Consider the following 22605-nt stretch of genomic DNA (forward strand, 5'->3'; position numbering starts at 1 on the left):
TTTGTTCATTTCAGAGTGCCCTTCCCTTCTCCTGTTCTAAGTCAGGAATTATCTATCTCTTCTTTCCTGCTCTCCTTGTCATCCCTGCCCCCAACCATCCTATTTTTATACCTGTGGTCTTAACATAGTATTTATCCTTCTGTGACTGAGTTACTTCACTCAGCGTAATGTCCTCCAGACTCATCGAGGCAGTGTAGTGTTTTCACGAGTTCATGCTGCATAATAGGGAGTTGATTTTAACCAGAATGCAGAGAGATCGTCAAAGTGCTTTAGAATGAGTGCCCAGGACCAGTGGTCAGCGGTGTGAGGTGAAGATCTGTGGGCTGAGGGACAGTGGTGCTGTTTGGCAGGGATGAACTCCGGGCTCAGGAGAGGGTGCTGGGGCGTCTCAATGCCTCTTTTCTCAGAGAAGACTCCTTGATTCAGGCCACCTGCACCTACCCCTCCACGACCTTTCCCAGGTGTTCTAACATTCAACCAGGCTCATATCTGTGCTCTTCCTAGTTGGGTTAGCAGGGAGTGTGAGGAGATCTGATCCAGTGGTGGATTCCATCTCTCATTAATCAGCTTTCTCCTCCTTCCCTTCAGTAGAACCCACCCTCTCAACAAAAACTCTTTATTGTGAAGTACATTGTTCTTACTAGGCAGAAAGATTATTTTGCGTTGAAATCTCAAACCAAGGAAACAAGTTGGACTTCTTAGAATGCACCTTAATATCACACCTGATGCTTTTTGCTCCTGCAATGCCCCATATTCCCCAGTATGAGTTTTTCTGTTATTTCAAAACTGGAAAAGGTGTTCAGGGGGTTTATATCTTTTATTATTTTTTGTGTATGTGTACCATCAAATCGAATCTGACAGGTACAGGAGGAGATTGCCTCTCCTTCTCTAGCAGAGCATCTGTTGGATTCGAACCATGAGCCTCTAGAATGGCAGTGCAGCTTGTTGCCACTAAGCCACCAGAGCTCCGGGATTATTATCTTTTTAATTGCAGTCTGAGTGAAGGTTTACACAGCAAATTTTTCATTCAACTCTTCATACACAGTTTGTTCAGTAACATTAATTTTAATACCCACAATTCGAGTGTACTTCCCCCACTTCCTCCCTGCAATTTTTATTTCCATTAATCCTTCTATACCCGTGTCTTCCCTTTCTTTAGTGATAGTGTGCTGATCAACCCCTTATTGGATATTCCTTTCCCTTCACCTTCAGTATCTTTCTGGCAGATAACCACATGATTCTCAGTAGAAGGGGGTTTGAAGGAGCCAGGAAAAGTCAGTAGCCCTAAGTTTGGTGTTAACTGTTGTCTGGTACAGTTTTATTAGACCATGTGACTTAAGTTTATATGGTGCATTTAAACTGGCTGGTAACAATTCTTGGATTGCTAGTAACTTTGTGGCTTAGAAACCTGGTTATAAGTTAAATGTTACTAACTTGTATTTCAAAAAAAGGACAGGAGCCCTCAAGGTTAGGGCAGTGACTGGCTGAGGAAAAGTGGGTGGGAGCTTCAAGGAGGTGAGGACTCAAAACTGCAGCCCATTTTCTTTTTATTTGGAATGGCGATATCACACCAAACTTGTCCATTTGTGACTGATTTATGCCACTCTGCATAATGCAATGATTGGATCAGATGTAGTAAGTGAACCCTATTTAAGGCAGCGGGGTGGTACAGATGGTTTACACTTGACGACTAACAGAGTGACAGCATGACACCAACTTGCACAGTGGCACTGAGGAAGGGGGGCCTGGCAGTCCCCTGGAAGGTCACAGCCCTGGATGCTCCCAGGAGTAATCTCTCCTGTAATGCGTGTGATTGCCATAAATTAGGATGGACTCAATAGCAGTGGATTTGATTTGGTTCTAATTAATAAATGCTCTGGAAGTCCCTGGGTAGGTAGTACGCATAGCTGACTCACATATATGCTAACTTGGTATGTTGGAATTTCAAGGCCACCTAGGGGATACCTTAGGGGGAGGCTTGGTGAGCCACAGATTTAAAAAATCAGCTGCTGAAAACCATTGTATATGGTCAGCTCTGATATAGATTGGGTCACCATAACCTAATGGCGCTGGGTTTAATAAACCCTTTAAAAAAGTAAATTTGTAGGAGTTAAATGTCTTATACGAGTGTGCGAATGTGGGTGTCTCTGGTATCTCACAGTGATGAGGGGGGATCAGAGGTGGAGATCTATATGGGTTTATGTGAAACCTAAATGCCAGCTAGGTTCATCGTCATTCCACCGCTGTTCCACCATGGGTCCACCCTGCACCACACATGTGCCTACTTAGGCCTTAACTCACTGAGTAGTTTGCCATACCTTTACCCTTGTGCGCTTAATAATTGCCTTTGGTGCTTTTTCAAAAAGTTGCAAATAAAGATACCATTTGACCCAGCAATTCCACTACTGGGAATATACCCTAAAGAGACCATAAATGATATCCAAGTAGATATATGTATACCCATGTTTATCGCGGCTTTGTTTATAATAGCAAGGAGTTGGAAACAACCTAAATGCCCATCAACAAACGTGGTATATTCGTACAATGGAATACTATGCTGCATTGAAAAACAAGGAACTCATGCAATATTATTCAAAATGGGTGACCCTGGAGGACATTATGCTGCGTGAGGTATCTCAGTCACAAAGGGACAAATGCTATATGGTGCCACTGTTGTAGAATGAGGCTGGCATTGGGGTGGGGGTAAGACTGAGAAAAACTGGATGAAATATGTTTATGGCATTGAAGTCTATGGGGGAGAGAATAGTCTAAAAGTATTATATTTTAGGGCATTATTTTTATCGTAGGAGTACGCAATGAGGGTTGCAGAGTGGATTATATTTGGGGGTAGGGGGTGGGGTTTGGGGAGGTGCGGGAGGGATTGTGTACCAATGAGGGAGTTTTTCTTTTGCTTTTCAAGGAGAGGAGCAAACGGGGGGGGGGGGGGGGGGGGGGGAAGGGGACAACGATGAATGGGGGGAATTCCAAAATCTCTGTAGATGTTCATGGAAATGAAAAATAAACAAACGAAATTAATAAAAAAAGGAAAAAATAATTGCCTTTGGTTACATCAGAGGCACTATTTCCTTTAGTTGTTAGAATGACCTGAGAAGATCTTGTGGTTGAGCTGAGGCATGACTTCAAGGAACAAAAGTAAAAATAAATGCAAGAAATGCAGCATACTAAGTGTTGCAGACAGTCAAGAGACATGCCAAAGTAGCTTTAATATAAAGCCCTTTGTTTTTAGAGACAGGTGGCAGATTCTTGTTGGGTAGTTAAGAAACGTAAGACACCTTTTGACAAGACAGCACCTTCCTGAGATGGCGTTTGATTATCCAGAGAGACTGACATAGAGCGTACATATACATTTTGGAATAACCAAAACTGTCTTTCATTCATTTGTCCAGGCAGGACAGAATTCCACTGGGTGGGAACGTGGCTTCGGTGCCTTCCACTAGGACCCTCACAAAGAGGTTTTTAATCATCCCAGTGTGCCCGGGAATCTGACCTCATGGGGAGAATTCGTCTCTTTAATCCAGTTGTTCACATCTTACTCTTCCATGGTGCCCACTTACCTGTTCAGAACTGTTCCCTTCTTGCATTGAGCATTGCCACCTCGTGCTTCATGCCTTCTCTCCTTGTGTTTCCATGGCTTTTCATCTTTGGAGGCAGGCAGGAGACCCTGGCTTCTTCATGGTCCTCATAGTGCAGTTTTTTCAGTAGGGGCCCTGTAAGTACTTGTTGATTGCTATGAATCTCACCAAATGGATGAGATTCTCAACTTAATGCCATTGACATGAAAAATTCTGATTGTCGAGTGAATTGAAATAGTTTATGTGAGACCCTCTTCAGCTGGACTTGGCTCCATTTTTTGATTAGCTGTGGAAAGATTTCTCAGTGATTAAAATGAAGGTAAACGTTTGTTTTCTCTCTGTATTCCCAATAAAAGTGACTAATCCAAGGTCCTTACGCCTTGGCTCCACTTTGTGGTCCTTCACAGTCCCCACCCCAGCAAAGAACAAAACTGTGATGCTGGCTTTGAGCAGGATTGAACATAATTTTGTTCCCACCCTAATTCTCTGCACAACACTGAGCAAAGTTGGGTGGATATTTAATTGAACAAGCAAGCCACTAAATATTTTACCCTTGTTGTTGTTGTTGTTTTGTGCCATCGAGTCGCTTGCGACTCATAGCGACCCTATGTACAAGAGCTCTAAATGCTGTTCTATCCTGTGCCAACCTAGCCATCTCAAAGGCACTTATTTCCACCGCACCAGTCACAGAATTGATCCATCTCATCGAGGGTCCTCCTCTCCTGCGCCATCCCTCCACTCTGCCAAATATGATGTCCCTCTCCAAGGCCCAGTCCCTCCTTGCAACATGCCCAAAGTATGTCAGACGAAGCTTCAGAATCCTTGACTCCAAGGAGCATGTTCTTCAGTACTCTTGAGAGGTCCCTCACAGCCGACTTTCCCAATGCAATTCGTCTCTTGATTTCCTGGCTGCTGGTACCAAGAATGTTGACTGTGGAGCAAGTAAACTAAAACTGTTAACTATCTCAATCTCTTCACCATCCATACTGATGCTGCCAATTGGCCCAGTGGTGAGAATCTTTGTTTTCTTGATGTTGAGCTTTAATCCATATAGGAGGCTGCAGTCCTTGACCTTTGTGCTTCAAGTCCTCCTCAGTTTCAGCAAGCAGGGTGGTGTCATCTGCATAATGCAGGTTGTTGATGACTCTTCCACCAATCCTGATGCCACATTCCTCCTCGTACAGCCCAGCATCTTGGATGATCTGTTCTGCATACAGATTGAAAAGGTATGGAGACAGAATATATCCCTGACAAACCCCCTTCTTGATTTTGAACCATGTGGTGTCTCCTTGCTCTGTTGTGATGACTGCCTCTTGGTCCAAGTATTTTACCGTAGAATATCCTTTAAAAGAAAATATGTTTTGACCTACCCTTGCTTGTTTACTCCTGGTTTACTTTGAGGACTAGCATTCTGGTGGCACAGTTTAAGTGTGTCACACTAACAGAAAGGTCACACAGTCTTGCGGTTCCGTCCTCCAGCGTCTCCTCTAGAGAACATCTCTTCCGGTGAAGATTACAGCCTTGGAAACTTAGAGTTGCTGTGAGTTGGAACTGACCCATGGCAGTGGGTTTGTGTTTTTGAAGACTAGTCTGGTGGCCTAGTGGCAAGAAGCTGCACTGCCTCAGTCCATCCCGAAGACACGCAGTTCAAATCCACCAGATGCTCTGCTGGAGAAGGAGGGGCAATCTCCTGTACCAGTCGGATCTGATTTGATGGCACACAATAAGTTAAAAAAAAAAAGTTTCCTTTAAACTTCAGTGACCTGCTCACAAAAATAGGTTCTAAAATGAATTTTAAACTGTGAGTTGTTACAATATTAATCTTGTTCCCAGAATTTGATGAAATTATTTTTCTCAAACAAAAATACAATTGATAATTGAAATATCAAAAAGATTGTATGTAATTCGAAGAAGACTGACCTTTGAGAGGAATTGAAATGCTGATGTGCCCTTAAGTCGAAGCTCACTGTTTATCTTGTGACAGTCTTAAGTTTCTGACAAAATAGGGCCAGTAATTTTTTTGCAGAAAAAATGGCTTTTTGTTTTAGAGTGTCTTGGAACCTGTAGTGGAAATCCAAGAAGCTTAACATTAGTAGAGTACAAACTCCTCTTCATGTCTGTTCCACTGTGTTTGTCCCCAGCGTGTTTCTGTAGCCCACTAGACCTTTGTGCACAGAGGCACCAGGATGTCCTAGGACTTGCTTGGATTCACATGAGGAGATGATGATGACACTTGGGCAAGAAGACACGCTCCCTGACGTCAGCTACACAGGCATATGGAAATGGAAGAGAAACGAGAGGAGCACTCCTGAAGGCACTGATACCTGTCAGTGATGGGAACTGTAAGCAGGGTCTGTCTTTGAGTGCAGTCACTTGGAAATGAGAGAGAGCGAGCAAAAAGAAAAATTGTACTGCTTTCTAAATTCCAGCTACAGTGATTGCTATTCACAGGTCCCTTGGGGAAGAAAGTCAAAATGATAAGATGTTGGAGAGGTAAAACTCGTAAGAGGAGCTTAAGTTGTGTCATCACTGTTGGCCAGTGTGAAAAGTTCTCGTCGTCCATTGATTGGAATCATTCCAAGAGATTGGTTACTCATTCATTCTTCATCCTTTGCTAGTTTTTCATCAGTATTCCAGATAGAGCTAAGAGTTTACTCAGCATACATAGCAAATAAATGTGCTAGTGCATTGAAAAAGATAACGCCTTCCTAAAAATGACAGATGTGTAATTCCCAAAGGTAGCTGCAGGCTGTTTGTCTCTGGATGCTTCGTCTTGTCTTCATAATTCATGTCTGTCTTACTGTATCCAGTTGGCAACATGGTGCGTATTTCCAGAGGCAACATGGTTCAAGCTGCAGCGCTTGTGTGAAATGTCTAATAGTAGGGAAGCTTTCTAGATGCTAAGTTTGGTGTCCACTCTGGAGATCATGGAGGGATTTGGGGATCCTTTGTCCTCCCTTTTCCCATTTTCCCCCCTTTGGAGAACAGCCCAGCCCAGCACTGAGACTGATCCCAGAATGATTCCACTCAGCTCATCTAGATCTGATTTAGAGCACACTGAACGTGGAGCCTTCTGACATTCCTTGAGCCCAGGAATGAGGTTGGGGAGAGCATGTTCTCTTTGGACGGGCCTCAGTCTTGCCTGAGGCCAGCTAGACATCCCAAATAGAAATGTGCTTACTTCTGAGAGAATGTAAGTGGGCTGCTGCTTAGCCTTCTTTTCTGGTCACTTGATACTGAATTTTCAACCCAGAAAATACTGTCCTCAGCATAGGTGTTGCTGATACCGAGGAGGAAGGTTGGGTCTTCCATCTGCTGTCAGCAGAGCCGCAGCCCCAGTGTTCTGGAGCAGGCCTCGTGTTTAAGCACCAACGACTCCTCCACGTGGGGAGGTTTCACTGTTGTGGTCACATTGTGCCGGGCCTTTGGGATTTGTAGAAAGCAGCCTTTACTACTTGTCTGGAGGGTTAGTTTGTTTAGTTTTTTAAATCCTTGGAGTAGCCAGGGCTCCTGGTAATATGGACAGAGCAGCGATTTGCTCATGCTTCCCTGCATTTGGAGGGAAGCTGTGGAAAATAAGCTGATTGCACAGCAGATAGTCAGATAGTTCACTCTTTGGTAAGGATTGCTGATGTGTATAGGAAGCTTGGTAAACGACTCTTGAGTTGACCTGTTTCTGCCAAGATGGGGAGTTTTTCCTTGAGTGAGTCCTGGACTGGGATGTCTTGGTAGAGAGTCACCAATGCTTGGGGCTTTTTGGGTTTTGTCCCCCTCCCCTTTTATGCACACAGAACCCCCAAAATATACGTAATTTCAGAAGCTTTTACAGGATACTGTTTAGTGACACTGATTGCATTCTTAATGCTGTGCAGTGAGGCTCACCCGCTTTTTCTGAGTGGTTCCTTCCCCACTAACATAAACTCACTGCCCCTAAAGTTGCTCTTGTCTATTTGAACTCCTGTAACTACTTCCTTTAAAGGCAGATGTTCTCTACTAGTTAACTAGTAAGAAAACATCAGGGGATGTTTTTTGGATCATGGTTTAAAGATTAGGACAGGAGTTTTAGGGGTTCATTCAACCTCCATACCTTCAGAATGTCTGGGGTCCACGAGACTATGAAATTTATTGTACATTTTTTCCTTCTTGATTTCTTCTTCTGTGGAGTTTTTTCTCTAGTCTTCTATACAGTTCAGATTACTGAGGAGCAGTGAGGTTAGTTTGGGGACCGAGGTGTGCCTGGTTTAGGCCATGATCTTTTCAGTCACTTGCTGTGTTGCTGAGAGCTGGAGAGTGAGTCAAAATGACAAAAGAATTATCAGTGCCTTTGAACTGTGGTGTTGGAGAAGAGTACTGAATATCCCACGGTCTTCCAAAGAGCAAACAGATATGTCTTGGGGAAGGTGCAACCAGAGCGTTCCTTGGTAGCAAGGATGGCAAAGCTTTGTCTCATACTTGTTAGGAGAAGCTGTTCCTTGGAGAAGGTGCTTGTGAAACAGCAAAGGAAAAGATGACCTTCAGACAAGTGTTTTATAGGGTCTCTTTGAGTTGTCCTTGACTTGATGGCACCTAACAACAGCCATGAATTTTGATCAAAATTTTCAGTAACGGTTGTTGAGTGTTACCACCCATTTCTCCTGTCTCATGGTAGAGAAGAATTGTTTATGGAAGCTGATAATCACATTACCAATTGAGTTGTGGTAAGAACTTGTCTCAAATGACATAATTTAAAAAAAATATATATATTTCTCCCCTAAAATGAAGGTTGTTTATTTTATTTAAGAGCTAGAACCCACACAGTATTTACACAGCAAATCTTTGTTGAAACTTGCGATCTTTTTTTTTTTATAATGTAGATTATCCTGTCTAGGTTCAAAATGAGAGAAAAAAAAATAAGACATACTTCAAATCTGTATACTTAATACATCTTAACAATTATTAGTATTATTTTTTAACAAATTAATTCCTCCCAATATTTTCCAGAGAATAAATAAACTTAGGATAAAGTAATTATCAGGAATACATCCTAGAGTTTTGGTATATTATCATAGAGATTTTGTTTGCTCAGTTCTGGATATTCTTATCTTGCCAGTGACTTTATCTTCATAAAGTTGTTTAATTGACTCTAGACAGTTTGGGTACACACCTTGTATCAACATTTGCCTAACATGAATAAACTTAACGGGCTCCTTGCTAACTCTGATATGATTCTTTAAAATTCTCTCTAGTCCTCTAGTAACTTTAGAAAACACAACAATCAGTCACACTATTGGATGGTCCGGAATAGGGCAAGATTGAGCTCTGTTGTTCATAGCATTGCTGAAAAAGCACCTAACAACAACAACAAATGAATAAATTACGCATTCTTATTGGCTCCACTAATTCAAGTTCCTCATAAAAACAGACTAGATTGTAATTGTGCCTGTCTCCTGTCCCCACCCCCTCTCTCCTCCATTTAGTTTTATTCTTTTGGAATCCAAAGAGATAAGGTAGTTAATTGTATTATTGTGCTGCGCATTTATAGAGCCATTGCAGATTAGAAAAAGTGGTATGGTCTATAAAATAGACTAAGAATTTTCGTTAAGGAACATCAGAATCCCTTTAGCAACAAATGAGTTTGCTCTTCATAGTCTCCAGTGGTGGGGCTTCCGTGTGTCTGAAACAGTCATTAGGAAAGAGTCTCCATTCTAGGTGGTTAATGAACTTGAAATTTCAGAAGAAGTAGGCTCTTTTGGGTCACTAGCTGGTCAGGCTGGGCATGTTGTGGTCCTCTGCTGTGGACTCCAGATAGCCCTGGAGAGGAGATGAGCGAGTTAGAGGGTCTTCAGGGGTGCCTGAGCACTGCATTGAAATTAAATTACTCCCCTGATACACAAGCGCCACCTTGAAATCCTTTGTAGCCCACAGATCCCTTCAGAGAAATAAGCCCTTTAAAAGAATTTTAGCTCAATCACATTTTGTCTGCACACCCACCCTGGGACCGTATTAGCTGGGCCTGATCAGGCTCCTTTGAGAATTGGTTTGTTGGCTTGGAGGATGACATGAGACACAGATGTATGCCAGCTTTGGGTTGTTTGCTGTTCTCAGAAAGTGGGGTCTACATTAGTTAGCAGTTATAGACAATTCTAGAAGGAGGGTGGTCTGGAACAGGAGAGATGTTTGCTTGTAAGGCCATAGAGCGCCTTGTTTTGGTTTCCCCTGGGCCACATGAATTTTGTCTTTAGGGGTTGTTATTTTCATGTGCCATAGTATTGAAAGATTTCCCTTGCTGTATCTTGTAAATGAAGACTTTGTCTTTCGTCTTGCAGAGCTATAGCTTCCTTGATACAGAGCTTTCCTGAAGGGCCCTACATTGCACTTAACAGTAAAGGAGACACTCTGCACCTTTCTAATTACCTCTTCAATGCGTTAGCTGAAATATTACGAGATCTTAGTAAAGACGCAAACCACAGCACAGCCTTGGACTGGTGGAGCCTCGCCACCTTCCCTCTTCGTTTTTTAAGACCAGAGTCCCATCGTGTTAGAGATGTGTGGAATTCAGCCTCCAGACATTTTGTTCTGCACTGTGCCCTTGGGTATGTGTAGGGTTACACATTGTGGTTGTGGGTGACTAGTGTTTGAGAAGAGATGAGAAAGCACAGTTCTGCTGTCTCCTCTGTTGGGTATAAATGCTCATCAAATGACTGTACCACAGAGGGAGAGACACTTCAACAACCCCTGGACACGCATGGAGTCTGATAGAGTGCGCCTGCGACCTCAGTGCTTTCAATATAACATCTTCAGAGGAGGAAACACACCTTCTGCAGAGGAGGGATTGCAGCTCAGTTGTGAGGACATGGAAACTAGACTGGCTGGCTGTGACACAGGAAGTTTGTGATGAATGGCTTTTAATCAAGCTGTAACCATTCATGATGGCTTACAAATTCCTGTTTACATATTCCTTGACTTCCTATAACAGAATAGCCAGTGTTCCCCTCACACTGTCCCAGTTCAGCCCCAGTGCTCCTGTTGGCTCTGTGCTGTGGGGCACACGTGGAAGGGGGAGGCTTAGGCGGTCAGCTCACTCACCCAGGGGCCTGTCCTTCCACCGGAGCGCCTCCCTGGCCGCCACTTCTCAGCGACACCTGTGAAGTCTTACATTTGAATTGTTGGATACAGTTTTGCATGAGGGCATAGTCTCCCACGGTCTGTTTCCAGTAGAGACCACTTTCATAAAGTCATCGCTTCCTTCCTTTGGAATGATTTGAGTCAGAGAGTACTGCAAGAGCTAAATGTGCCTAGCGGTTGGTCTGAAAATCGATGGCCCAGAGTGCGTGGACTTGCTTGGGGAGAGGGCATTTGTGTTCTCTCGCTCTCTTTTTTTTTCTTTTTTAGCTAAAACCCCATGTAGTTTTACACACACCATCCCCCTTTTTGAAAACGAACACCCGTCAGCTTTCTACCTACATTTTAATCTCTCTCAACTTTATTTTTCCTACCATAAAACAAGGGTGTTAGGCCCGCTGACCTTCACAGTGCCTTCCAGTTTGCAAGTTTTATGAGGTTGCGATCCTCTATCCACAGTCCCCGGCATTACTGGAGGGGTACCAAGTGCTCAGGGCAAACCAGGGGCTAGAGAGGCCTTTGGGATCTTTGTTTATTAGGTAAGAGAGAATGAGTTCTGGGAAATTAAACCGGCCTTATGGAAGAAGGGCTAAGACCGAGCCTGCAAGTGAAGGGTATGGGCCGCGTAGCTGTTCCTAGCCGATCAATGGCAATGCCTTTTAAAGTCGGCTTTATGTGGCTTTCTACTGATAACAGATGTCTTTTGACAATCACTTATAAAAGGGATGATTGGCAGAAGGTCACATTTTCTTTGTATTTACCAGAAAAATGGAGCCTTGTTAAAAAAAAGTTGTTGTTTTTAGCAACTCTCGGAAGGACTGTGTTAAACAGACGCTGCCTTGCCTTCTCCCGGCTTTGTTTTTACTTGTGGAGGTGCAGGAAGAGGGGTGTGAAAAAGAGCAAGCAGGAAGAGGGACTAAAGGCCACATCCAGAGGCTGTGCCACAATCGCACATACTGAGAAGGCTTGCGGGAATTAGAGAAAATGCTTTTGAAAGAAAACCCTCCATTTATCTGGTATTTGGAAAGAATTTCTAGAATTTGAGGACAGCGAGTTCATTTAGTCACGTGTTCCAGTGTCTTAGTTGGAAGCGTTTTCTCTGTGACTTGGTCTTGCTGTCCCACAGGCACCGCTAGGTGGCTAGGGGTCCCTGGGGGCCTTTGGATTTGCCTGCTGAGACCCCAGAGCCTCTCTCCCCGGCTTTCCCTGAGCACTGCTCAGATCTGAAATCCATACTGCAACAGCTAATACGTCCCACCGCTTACAGTAACCCATTGGAATAAAAGCAAGAGGTATTTTGTAAAATTATCTCCTGGTGGAGCGAATATGAGCTTTTGTAAAGTGGTGAACAGAATGCTTTTCCCTCCCTTAGGATTTACGCATGAAGTTTCTGTCTTCAGTGTTCTCACTAATGCAGCAAAGCCATTGGCTGGTTTCTGGACCAAGTAGTTACTGCTGCGGTGGTGGTGGTGGTGGTGTTTGGTGCTGTCGAGTCGAGAACAACTCACAGCAACCCTGTGAACAACCGATCTGAACACTGTCCTATCCTGTGTGATCCTCACAATCTCTGACATGTTCAATCCCATTGCCACAGTCACCTTGTCAACCCACCTGGGCAAGGGTCTTCCTCTCTCCAACTGCCCGTCCACCTTCCCAGGAATGACAGCTGGAGTCATAAAAGCTTGGTTGGAGCCGAGCTAGATACCATTTCCCAAGTCTCAACTACCTTACGAGATTGTTTCTGTGATAAAACATGTAGTTTGTAAACTACAAAATGAAGTACATGTAGAAGCTGTCTGATAGAAGACCATGAGTTTATCTTGTGTTCCATGAGTTGGATGTACATATTCAGTTGCTGATTTCTGTGCATCTTCTGTTCAATTGTTATTATCAGTGTAATCCTAGAACTTCCACATGGTGATATGTGGAATGAATCTGGGATGGACGTTCCCTGACTGTGAGTGGCCCCCACACAGATGGGTCAGAGTTGGCAGCATCGGTCAGCAGGCAGTGAGGGCCGTGCGAGCCTCACGATAAAGTGAAGGGGTCAAGGTCAGGAAGGAGGTCAGGTGCGGAGTGGCAAGCAGAAGGCCGGACCAGGTTGTTTCTCCAACCCAGATGTTTTCTCACTTAAGGACAAAGTCTGTCCCCTTAGTCGTCTTTGTGGTAGCACTATGTGTCTACAAGTCATTTGTAACATACTTAGTCAGGAGAGGAAGACTCTGGATGAGCTAGATTGACACAGTAACTGGGGCAGTGGGGGTAGGTGTGTGAGAGTCAGTGGGCGTAGCTCAGGACCAGGCTTCAGAACTGTTGTAGGTGGGGTTGCAGTGAGTCGCAGGTGACTGGACGGCACATAGCAACAATGTAACACGGCGTGTGTTATAGGGCAGAGTAGAATTGCCCTTGGGGTTTTGGAAGCTCAGTCTGCATGGGAGCAGATTGCAGGTTCTCTTCGCTTGTGGAGCAGCTGTCGAGTTTTAACTTCCAGCTTTTCATTCTGCAGCCCGCACTCAACCATTGCACTACCAGAGATCCTTTTTATAAAAAACATATGATTCCTAAAATTGTTAACCAGATGGCCTTTTTTATCTCAAACTCATTAACTTATATGCTATATAAATAGCATATGAACCACAGAGGATGATCCTGACAGGTTAAGTGTGAGGAAGTGCAAGGTTTTGAAGGAAATGAATGAATGCACCCGCAGTGGATTCATTGCAGCTTTATGGGAGCTCTGACTTCCTCACTTAATGACGGAGTTAATATTAATTCCTCCGTTAACATCTGCCCGTAGCATTCTATGACAATAACTAGCAAATAACTGTATAACTTGCCTGTAACATTCCTCTCCCGGTAATTAACATGTAAAAGCCCCTCGTTAGTGAGAACAGTGCAAGGTGTGATTATAAAAATGCAACAGTCAGTGTCACTCTCCAACACCACAATTCAAAGGCATCAATGATTCTTCGGTCATCCTTGTTCATTGTCCAGCTCACAGATGGATAGCAGGTGATTGAGAAGACCGTGGCCTGGAATAGGTCCCAGTAGATGGCAGTTGAGGTGATGGCAGTTCAGTGGTTGAGTTCCTGCCTTCTGCACAGAGACCCAGGCTTGGCTCCTACCAGGCTACCTCAAGTAGAGCCACTGCCCACCTGTCAGTGGAGGCCTGTGTGCAGCTGAACAGACGTCAGCAGAACTTTCAGATTGCGGTGAACTAGGAGGAGAGGCGTGGCAGTCTATTTCTGAAAACAAGCCAATGAAAACCCTACGGATCACATGGGACTATTCGTAGTTTTGTTCAGCTGTGCACGGATCACCGTGAATCAGGGCTGGGTGCACAGTGACAGACAAGAACAGATATGTCCACTTACAGGATGAATTGGTACATGAATGGATGCAGGAAAGTCTTATCAGGCAGTCCTCCTTGTCTGTCATTTTACTGGAATGTCTGCACTCATTTCTTGGATGTCTCTTGCATGAAGAGCGTCTGTCAGAGGCTTTGGGATTATAAAATAAAGACTAGCCCCCTGCTCTCAAGGGGCTCAGACTCCAGACTTTAGACTCCATGCTTGAGAACAGTGCAGATGGTCCAGGTCCAGAGGCTCCACCTGAGAGGGTCTCCCTGCTGCTCCTGCCCTGAAGGATTATGTTCCTGTCCGTTGGCCTGTGGGTCTCAAAGCGAGGACAGTACCGCCCGGGGCCGGCTTTGCAGAGGGCAGAGGGATGGGAGCCAGCGCTGCAAGTGGGCCTTGCAGGCCTGGAAGCATGCGCCATGGTAGCACAGAGAGTGAGCTGCTGGCCAAGAGATCTGCTGACTTGCCCATTTCTCTCATGGCGTCACGCAGACTCCAGATCTGGGCACGTGATTTCCAGCACCCTCGCCCTCTGCCCTCACACCCTGCTCCTCTCCAAATGCCGTGTTTGTTCACAGCTGAAGAAGCGAGTGTCCCCGAGTTGGCACTCGCCGGTGACCCAGCCGCCCAGTTCCATGGGTGAAGCTGTCCTTTCATCAAGCTCCATCCCTGTCTGGCAGAGATCTGTAGACACAACATCATTAATAGCAGCCCGTATTTTTACAAGCTTTACCGCTCCGGCACCCCCCACCCCCACCCGGGGCTGGAAATCCTAGCTGCTTTAATGTCCTGCTGGCTGTGTGAAAAACAGGAATTTATGTACAAGCTCTGCACAGCGAACCTTTTCCTGTTCGGAAAAAAAGTATTTTTAATTGTTAGTAAAGTGAGGAGACAGCTCGGTTACTCAGAGAGCGACCCGAAATGTCCTCTTGGAGAAATCTGTAGTGGAACGTTTGCATAAGTGAGGGGGTTTTGTTTCTGTCTGGTTTTGTCCAAGGAGTGGATTTCAGTGTACATTTCTCTAAGTCAGTAAACGTTTCTTGAATGTTTAAAAGACTTCCTCATTATGTATTCTGCCGTCTACAGAGACTTCCCAGCCACACTTGGGGATGATCACATCCTCCCCTTCCCCAGGTCAGCGCAGACAGCCAGGCAGCTGTCCTCGGGGATGAACTTTCTTTCCCCTTTCTCATCAACAGAATGTGACAGGGACAGGAGTCCTGCTTCCTCCCCTACAGAGATTTCACGGTGGCTTATCTGTGTGTTGGGTTCCAAGACAAAGCTGCCGCAGTGGCGCATTGTGCAAACGTCCAGGCACCCACGGACAGAAAGGCTTGCAGAGTCGGGATGGGACTTGGCGCTGGTGCTCCCTCCAGGAGGCAGGTAGACCTTGAGGTGCCGGAGTAGGTAGCAGTGGATTGTGACTGTGGCCCTGTGGGCGTGTGTGGTGGTGGAGGAGGAGGATTCAATTGGCTCTAAATCCGGGCAGTCTTGGATATACCAGGAGGAAACTGTCCGCTAATGTGCTGTGTTCATGACATGCTTGAGCCCACTGTGACTGTCGCACCAGTCCTCCTCTTGAGAGCCTGCGTATATGTGTGCAGAGCTTCCCATAGGATTGTAGGCAGACAGGAATGAGGACTTAAGGAAAACATAGTGCTTGGCTTTGGTGGTGCAAACTAAAGGCTGGTGGTTCCCACCCACTCTGACCTGCCTGAGAAGGACCCGGTAAGCTATCCAGTAAAGATCAGCCTGGAAACTCAATGAGGCAGCTCTGCTCTGTCCTGTGGGGTCTCTGTGAGTTGGGATTGACTTGCCGGCACCCAGCAACACTCAGCCTCTCTCCAGAGGCACCCTGTTAAAGCTGTGCGCTCAGTGTTTGCAGGTGGCCAGAGGACTTGCCCACGTAGCTGGGTGCGGCTGGGTGCTGCAGGCCCGGGCCATGATGCAGTCAAAGAGTGTTTGGGAACGTAGCTTTGGCAGTTGGGTCTCACTCTGACTTTTACATCTCCTTTTAGAAAGTGAGATCCTTGCACGGATGCTGGGGTGCAGACAGACTTTGTCCTGCGGTGCAGAGGCTCTGCTCTGGTGCAACGATTAGCATGTAGGCATCTGTGGATGGCATGAGGATGTGGGTGTTGTGGCTATATCCCTGGGTGGCCACAAATCCAGCCATAGTCTTTTTGTGGTCAAGGAGAGGTGTTGGAGAGAGCCAGGGTGCTCAGTCAGCTGACCCTTAGACCCAGTTGGTTGAAGTCAAGGACGTTCAGGAGCCGTGCACACAGCTTGCCTTGTGGGGCAGGGAGAGGTGTGTGCACCCAGGCTGCAGCTCCTGGACGTGGGAGCAGCTTGAAAGCAGTGAAAGGTCTGATGAAGGGCTGCAGAAGCAGCTGCTTGAGCTGACGTGGAAAGTCAGTCAGTTCTCTGTACTGTAATTGAACTGCTGTCTTCCAAGGACCGCAGAGTCTCCCCAAGTGCCAGAAGTCTAACCACGTGTTCAGTTAATGAATCAAGTTGGGACTTCCTCAGTCTGTAGTTTGGCTCCTGTGTTTCTCCTGAAGCTTGAAAGGCCGTCTCTGGTTTCCTTCTCCATCCTCTAGGAGGTAGATTAGAGCTCTGTGTTGGTCGTTTCCTGTGTTCCTACCTCTGCTGCATTACAAGGAGCAGGGAAGCATGGTCCGATCGGTGCCCTGAGTTGAGGTCTCATGCCTTCTTCATCCAGACGACTGAACACTACCAGGCGCCAGCGAGCACTTTACATGTGGTTAATAAGGAGCCCTCATGGCAAAGTGAATGAGTGTTGATCTTCTACCTGAAAAGTTGGCAGTTCAAGTCTACCAGTGCCTCCAGAGGGAGATGTGGCAGTCTCCTCCTGTTGAGAAATCTGATGGAGGGTTGCCTGAGTTAACAGTGGACTTGAGGGGAGTGAGTTGAACTTGGGTTTTGTAGCAATTTCATTTAATCCAGTAACAACCCAGCCAGGACCCACTTCTGTCGTACAGATGAAAAAGGGACTGAGGAACCTACCTGAATTAAATAAATGGCTAATGAGTCATGGGACCACTTAAATGTTTAAAACCAGTTGGTTACTCTATGTGGCAGAACTTGTCATGCAGCAACACACCACAGGCTTCCACTCTCTTGTTCTTCATTGCTTTCTTCCTTGTTGTCTGTTGGGAGGGACAGCGTGAGGTCAGTTGGTGTAGGTACACTCTTGGTCATTGGTGGGGAGGGGACAGTATAGAGAAGTGTTAATGAATTGAAATTTGGCATGGGGGCAGATAGGCAGGTCTGTTAACTTACCTCTGGACATAAAGGTGTAAATGAATTTAGATCTTACATGGTTTTCTAATTTCTTAGAAATATATTTTCACTTCTTTTCCATCATCATTTGGTCCCAGTAGTAGGAAACATCACATTTTTTAAAATTTCTAATACTGTACTGTATTATTAGTGGAAATGATCTTTGATCTGTACAGTAAATTTGAGTTTGCATCCCCTCCATGAGCTCCCCAAAAGCAAGTGTGGAAGTCATGATGAGAGTTGATGGCTTCAAATTCTCTCTCAGGATTAAAATTTTTCCTCATATTTCAAGAAGTCAAAGGCTTTTGATTTATTTCCTCTTTGAACTGGCCATCTTAAAACATCTCACTTTTTTTTTTTGGTAGTGCTAGGGGATAGAGGATTTCATTTTATCCTAAGTAAGGTGGCCTTTTAAGTCCCTTGGCCTCTGCCAGGCCCACTTTTGAGAGTCTCTGCTGAGGAAGGGGTCAGGTTCTGGCTGGGCTAAAAAAGATGCCCTTGGGAGGCTTGAGTCAGCCTGTTATGTGAGACAGGCTGATAAGAGCCTGAAGGTGAAGTTGGAGAGCTTCCTGGTGGAAGGAGCATCTGCTGTTGGGCACATCCCTTGGCATATGGCATTTTCATGTTGGGAATCCTCCTAGGCCTTCCCTCAGGTGTCTCGTCGTATCCTTTTGGTTGTAATAAATCTGTCATTGTACGCATGATTGAATTTTGTTGAGTCATTCCAGGGACGGATTTGAAAGAAAAGTAGAAGCTAGAAAGTAAGGGTGTTGCATGAATTCCTGTGCTTGATTTCCAGCTGATACTGAAGGGAGTGCTAGGAAACCAGCTCCAGATTTGTGGCCAGCAGGTCAGAAGGCTGGACTTCCCAAACGGGCTGTTGGCAATCTGCGGGGCATTGTGTCTTTGTAATTGGCGAGCCCTGATTTTGCTCCAGGTGACAAGGATTAGAGTGGGTGGGAGGAGGGGAGTTTGGTGTGGTGAGAGTTGGCATTGAGGCTGGAGAAGCGGGCAGGGGAGGACTGGCGCAGTCGGCACATTTGGGGGATTGGATTTGTGCCCGTCCTTACCGTGCAGGTGTGGGGACCGTTATTCACCGCGTGGACTACGGAGTGTTGTTTGCATTGCACTGTAGCTCAGCACCGTTGAGTGGTTTTAAAGCTCGTTCCTGTTGTTAGGTACCTTCAAGTATGACGCATAGTGATGTTTTGCACAGCAGATCTTAACCTTGTCCTCGCATGTGCCGTCCTCATCATCTCTGATACACTCGAGCCGTTGCTGCAGTCACGATGTCAGTCCATCTCCTTGAGGGTCTTCCCCTCTTTCACTGACCCTCCACCTTTCCAAGGAAGAACCTCTCCTAGCAATATGTCCACAGTATGTGAGGTGAGGCCTCACCTCACCTTCCTCGCCTCCAAGGAGCACTCTGACTGCACCTTCTCCAGGACAGTTCCTATAATTCACTTCTAAAATGTTCTGTTAAGAACAAAAAAAATCTTAAAGAAGGTGTTTATATCATGTTTGAGGGCCTTGGTGGTTCACTGGTACTGCTCTCACCTTCTGTGTAGAGACTGGGTTTGATTTCCAGCCAAGACACCACATGCACAGCCGCCACTCGTCTGCCATTGAGGCTTGTGTGTTGCTGTGATGCTGGCTGGCAGCGAGGGTGCTCCTTGGAGGCCAGGAGAGTGAAACTTGGATTGCACTTACTTTGGGCGTGTTGTCACGAGGGCCCAGTCCTTGGAAACATACATACTGGGGAGATGTAGAGAGTCTGTGAAAGAGAAGACCCTCAACTGTGACTGCAGCAGTGGGCTTGAGTAAGGGAGAGAAAGCCATGGTGGCGCATGGTCGGCCCAGGTTAGATCTGTAGTTGATGGGATCATTGTCACAGTCAGCTTGATGGCATTTGCGGAATAGGTTTCAGTGGACTGTCCGGACTAAGACAGACTAGGAAGAAAGGCCTGTTGGTCTGCTGCCCAAATCAGCCAGTAAACCTCTGTAGGTTACAAAGGTCCCATCCCGTTTCCAGGTGCTGGTGTAAGAATGGCCATTCTGTTCTGCCTGGGGTCCCCATGAATTGAGACAAACTCATCACATCATAATGATGCTCATTTCCTGTGTCCTCTGACTCAAAAGTTGTTTTTCCTCCACCGATTGGAGCCCTGTTCATTAGTAGAGTCCAGAGTCATGGTGTTTTCCTGCTGACTCCTTGAAGCTGTGCTGTGCCATTAAACTCTAGCATTTCTCTTGTCTCCGTGTAATGCCTAGCAAAGTTGGATTCTGAATTTCCAAAGTGGAGAAGTATTACGCTTCTAACGTGATGTTTTGCTTTCCAGAACTCAATCCGCCACAATCTGTCTCTGCACAGCAAGTTCATCCGAGTACAGAATGAAGGAACTGGGAAAAGCTCTTGGTGGATGCTGAATCCAGAGGGAGGCAAGAGTGGAAAATCCCCCAGGAGAAGAGCCGCGTCCATGGACAACAACAGTAAATTTGCTAAGAGCCGGGGCCGGGCTGCCAAGAAGAAAGCATCGCTGCAGTCTGGCCAGGAGGGTGCGGGGGACAGCCCCGGCTCTCAGTTCTCCAAGTGGCCCGCCAGCCCTGGCTCCCACAGCAATGACGACTTCGACAACTGGAGCACATTTCGCCCTCGAACGAGCTCAAACGCGAGTACTCTGAGTGGGAGACTCTCTCCCCTTATGACCCAGCAGGATGACCTTGGAGATGGGGACTTGCATTCCATGGTGTACCCCCCATCTGCTGGGAAGATGGCCTCAACTCTCCCCAGCCTTTCTGAGATCAGCAATCCTGAAAACATGGAAAACCTCTTGGATAATCTCAACCTCCTCTCCTCACCGACATCATTAACTGTTTCCACCCAGTCTTCACCTGGTGCCATGATGCAGCAGGCCCCATGCTACTCATTTGCACCTCCAAACACCAGTCTGAACTCGCCCAATCCAAACTACCAAAAATACACCTACGGCCAATCCAGCATGAGCCCTTTGCCCCAGATGCCTATGCAGACCCTGCAGGACAGCAAGCCGGGTTACGGAGGGATGGGTCAGTATAACTGTGCCCCGGGACTCTTGAAAGAGCTGCTTACTTCTGACTCTCCTCCTCATAATGACATCATGACACCAGTTGACCCTGGGGTGGCCCAGTCCAACAGCCGGGTCCTGAGCCAGAATGTGATGATGGGCCCTAACTCGGTCATGCCTACCTACGGCAACCAGGCACCTCACAACAAAATGATGAATCCCAACCCCCATTCCCACCCCGGACATGCTCAGCAGACCTCTGTGGTTAACGGGCGTGCCTTGCCCCACGCTGTGAACACCATGCCTCACACCTCGGGTATGAACCGCCTGACCCCAGGGAAGACGCCCTTACAAGTGCCTCTGGCTCACCCCATGCAGATGAGCGGCCCCGGGGGCTATTCCCAGCTCAGCAGCTGCCATGGCTACGGCAGGGTGGGCCTTCTCCACCAGGAGAGGCTCCCCAGTGACTTGGACGGCATGCTGGTGGAGCACTTGGACTGCGACATGGAGGCCATCATCCACAACGACCTCATGGATGGAGACACTTTGGATTTTAACTTTGACAATGTGTTGCCCAACCAAAGCTTCCCACACAGTGTCAAGACGACAACACACAGCTGGGTGTCAGGCTAAGAGGGAGTGAGCAGGCTGGTAAGTTCACTCCCTGCACACATACCCACATGCACACCCCCCCTCAAGTCTCGAAAAACCTCTGAAAAGAGAACTTAAAAGTGGGGAACACAGTGACTTCCGTCTTCAATGCTTAGCCTTTTTTGATGTCAGTTGGCTGCCTCTTGCAGAGAAGTATCTTTTTATCATTCATTCTCTACCCTTTCTTGCAAGAGCTTATGAATTTCCTTTTGAGTTTAAACATACGAAAACTTTCTTTAACGGCTTTAAGGATTTTCTTTTGACAGTTGGGTGGCTACATCTCTTTAATAGCGCTTCAATAAAATGAATACATTTGATACAAATCAAATGCTGATTTTTTTTCTAAGCAGAATTTTCCCTATTGAATGATTTCAGAGCTTTTGAGAAGGCTCTAGCGTTTTTTCCCCTAAGTATATCTGTCACTGTAATATGTTAAATTGGATTGATTTTTAATTTGGCTGTATTTTCATTGTGATTTTTTTTTTGTGTGTGTGTGTGTGTGTTGTGTTTTTTTTCCTCCCCAGGCTACACTTAAAAGTACTTCAGATTGTCTGACAGCAGGAACTGAGAGAAGCAGTCCAAAGATGTCCTTCACCCCACCCCTCCTTTTAGTTTTTCTTGATTTAAATAGAAGAAAGGGGGGGTTCCTTTTTTTTGCCTCGTTAGACTTGGCAACCAAGACACTTCTCCTGTGTAGGATGTTTGCCCGATGTTTGCAGGTTCTGTGCTGCTGTAGATAACGACTGTGCCATTGGAAATTTCATCGCAATGAAGTGCCAAACTCACTACACCAAGTAACTGCAGAACAGACTTTGGACTCCCGTGCGCTCTCCCCTTTCTGTATATAAGCAGTAGATACAGAAATGTATTTGTGCTTTCTTTTCTTTTTTTTTTTTTAAATCCATTTGGTCCAAGGAAAGTTTATATACTATTTTGTATACTGTGATGGTCTCATGTCCTTGATAAGTTAAACTTCTATTTGTACTACCTGTGTTTTGCTGAAAGGATGAATCACAAAAGAATCCAGCTCTCCAGCCTGCCACCTCTGTTGAACGGCTTTGGATCTGTTCAGACTTCACACACAAAAGCCAAGTAGCCTGTTCTCAATCTGCTGAGTCAACGGACTTGTCAAATTTGAGTGGAGTGGGGTGGGGTGGGGTGGGGTGGGGGTGGGTTAAATGCCAGCCTTGTACAGGTCTTTTCTATTTGTTTGTTTATTTTGGGGTGGGTTGTTTTTGGTTTTTTTGCCTTTTTTTTTTTTTTTGCAGATTTGTACAAACATTTAAATGGTTCTAATCTCCATATGGATGATTTTGACATTATTTTCCGGACTTTTGGAATAGATGCTGAATTGTAATGTTTTCTTAAAACTAGAGTCTACTTTGTTATATCGTCTGCTTGTAAATTTGTGCAATTGCAGGTGTCTGGGGCAGTGCTCATAATTTCCATTTTGTATCTCCTAACTGGATTAGTTACTAATTTTATATGTGCTTACCTGGTTTGTACACTTTGGGATGCTACTTGGTGATGTTTCTGAATAATCTTAAAAATGTTGTA

General features: G+C 45.7%; 1 protein-coding gene across 1 annotated transcript in view; it reads left to right on the forward strand.

The window, feature by feature from the left end:
* The window catches only part of FOXO1 (forkhead box O1), a 110868-nt gene extending 89838 nt beyond the window's left edge, over positions 1-21030 (forward strand). The window contains exon 3 of the mRNA XM_006879611.1: positions 19693-21030. Within this exon, the coding sequence (XP_006879673.1) occupies positions 19693-21030 (1338 nt within the window). The remainder of the gene's footprint in view (positions 1-19692) is intronic.
* Positions 21031-22605: the final 1575 nt, after the last annotated feature.

This window comes from Elephantulus edwardii, unplaced genomic scaffold (genome assembly GCF_000299155.1).
Source record: "Elephantulus edwardii isolate Elephantulus edwardi_28Jun2011 unplaced genomic scaffold, EleEdw1.0 scaffold00004, whole genome shotgun sequence".
Taxonomy (NCBI): Eukaryota; Metazoa; Chordata; class Mammalia; order Macroscelidea; family Macroscelididae; genus Elephantulus; species Elephantulus edwardii.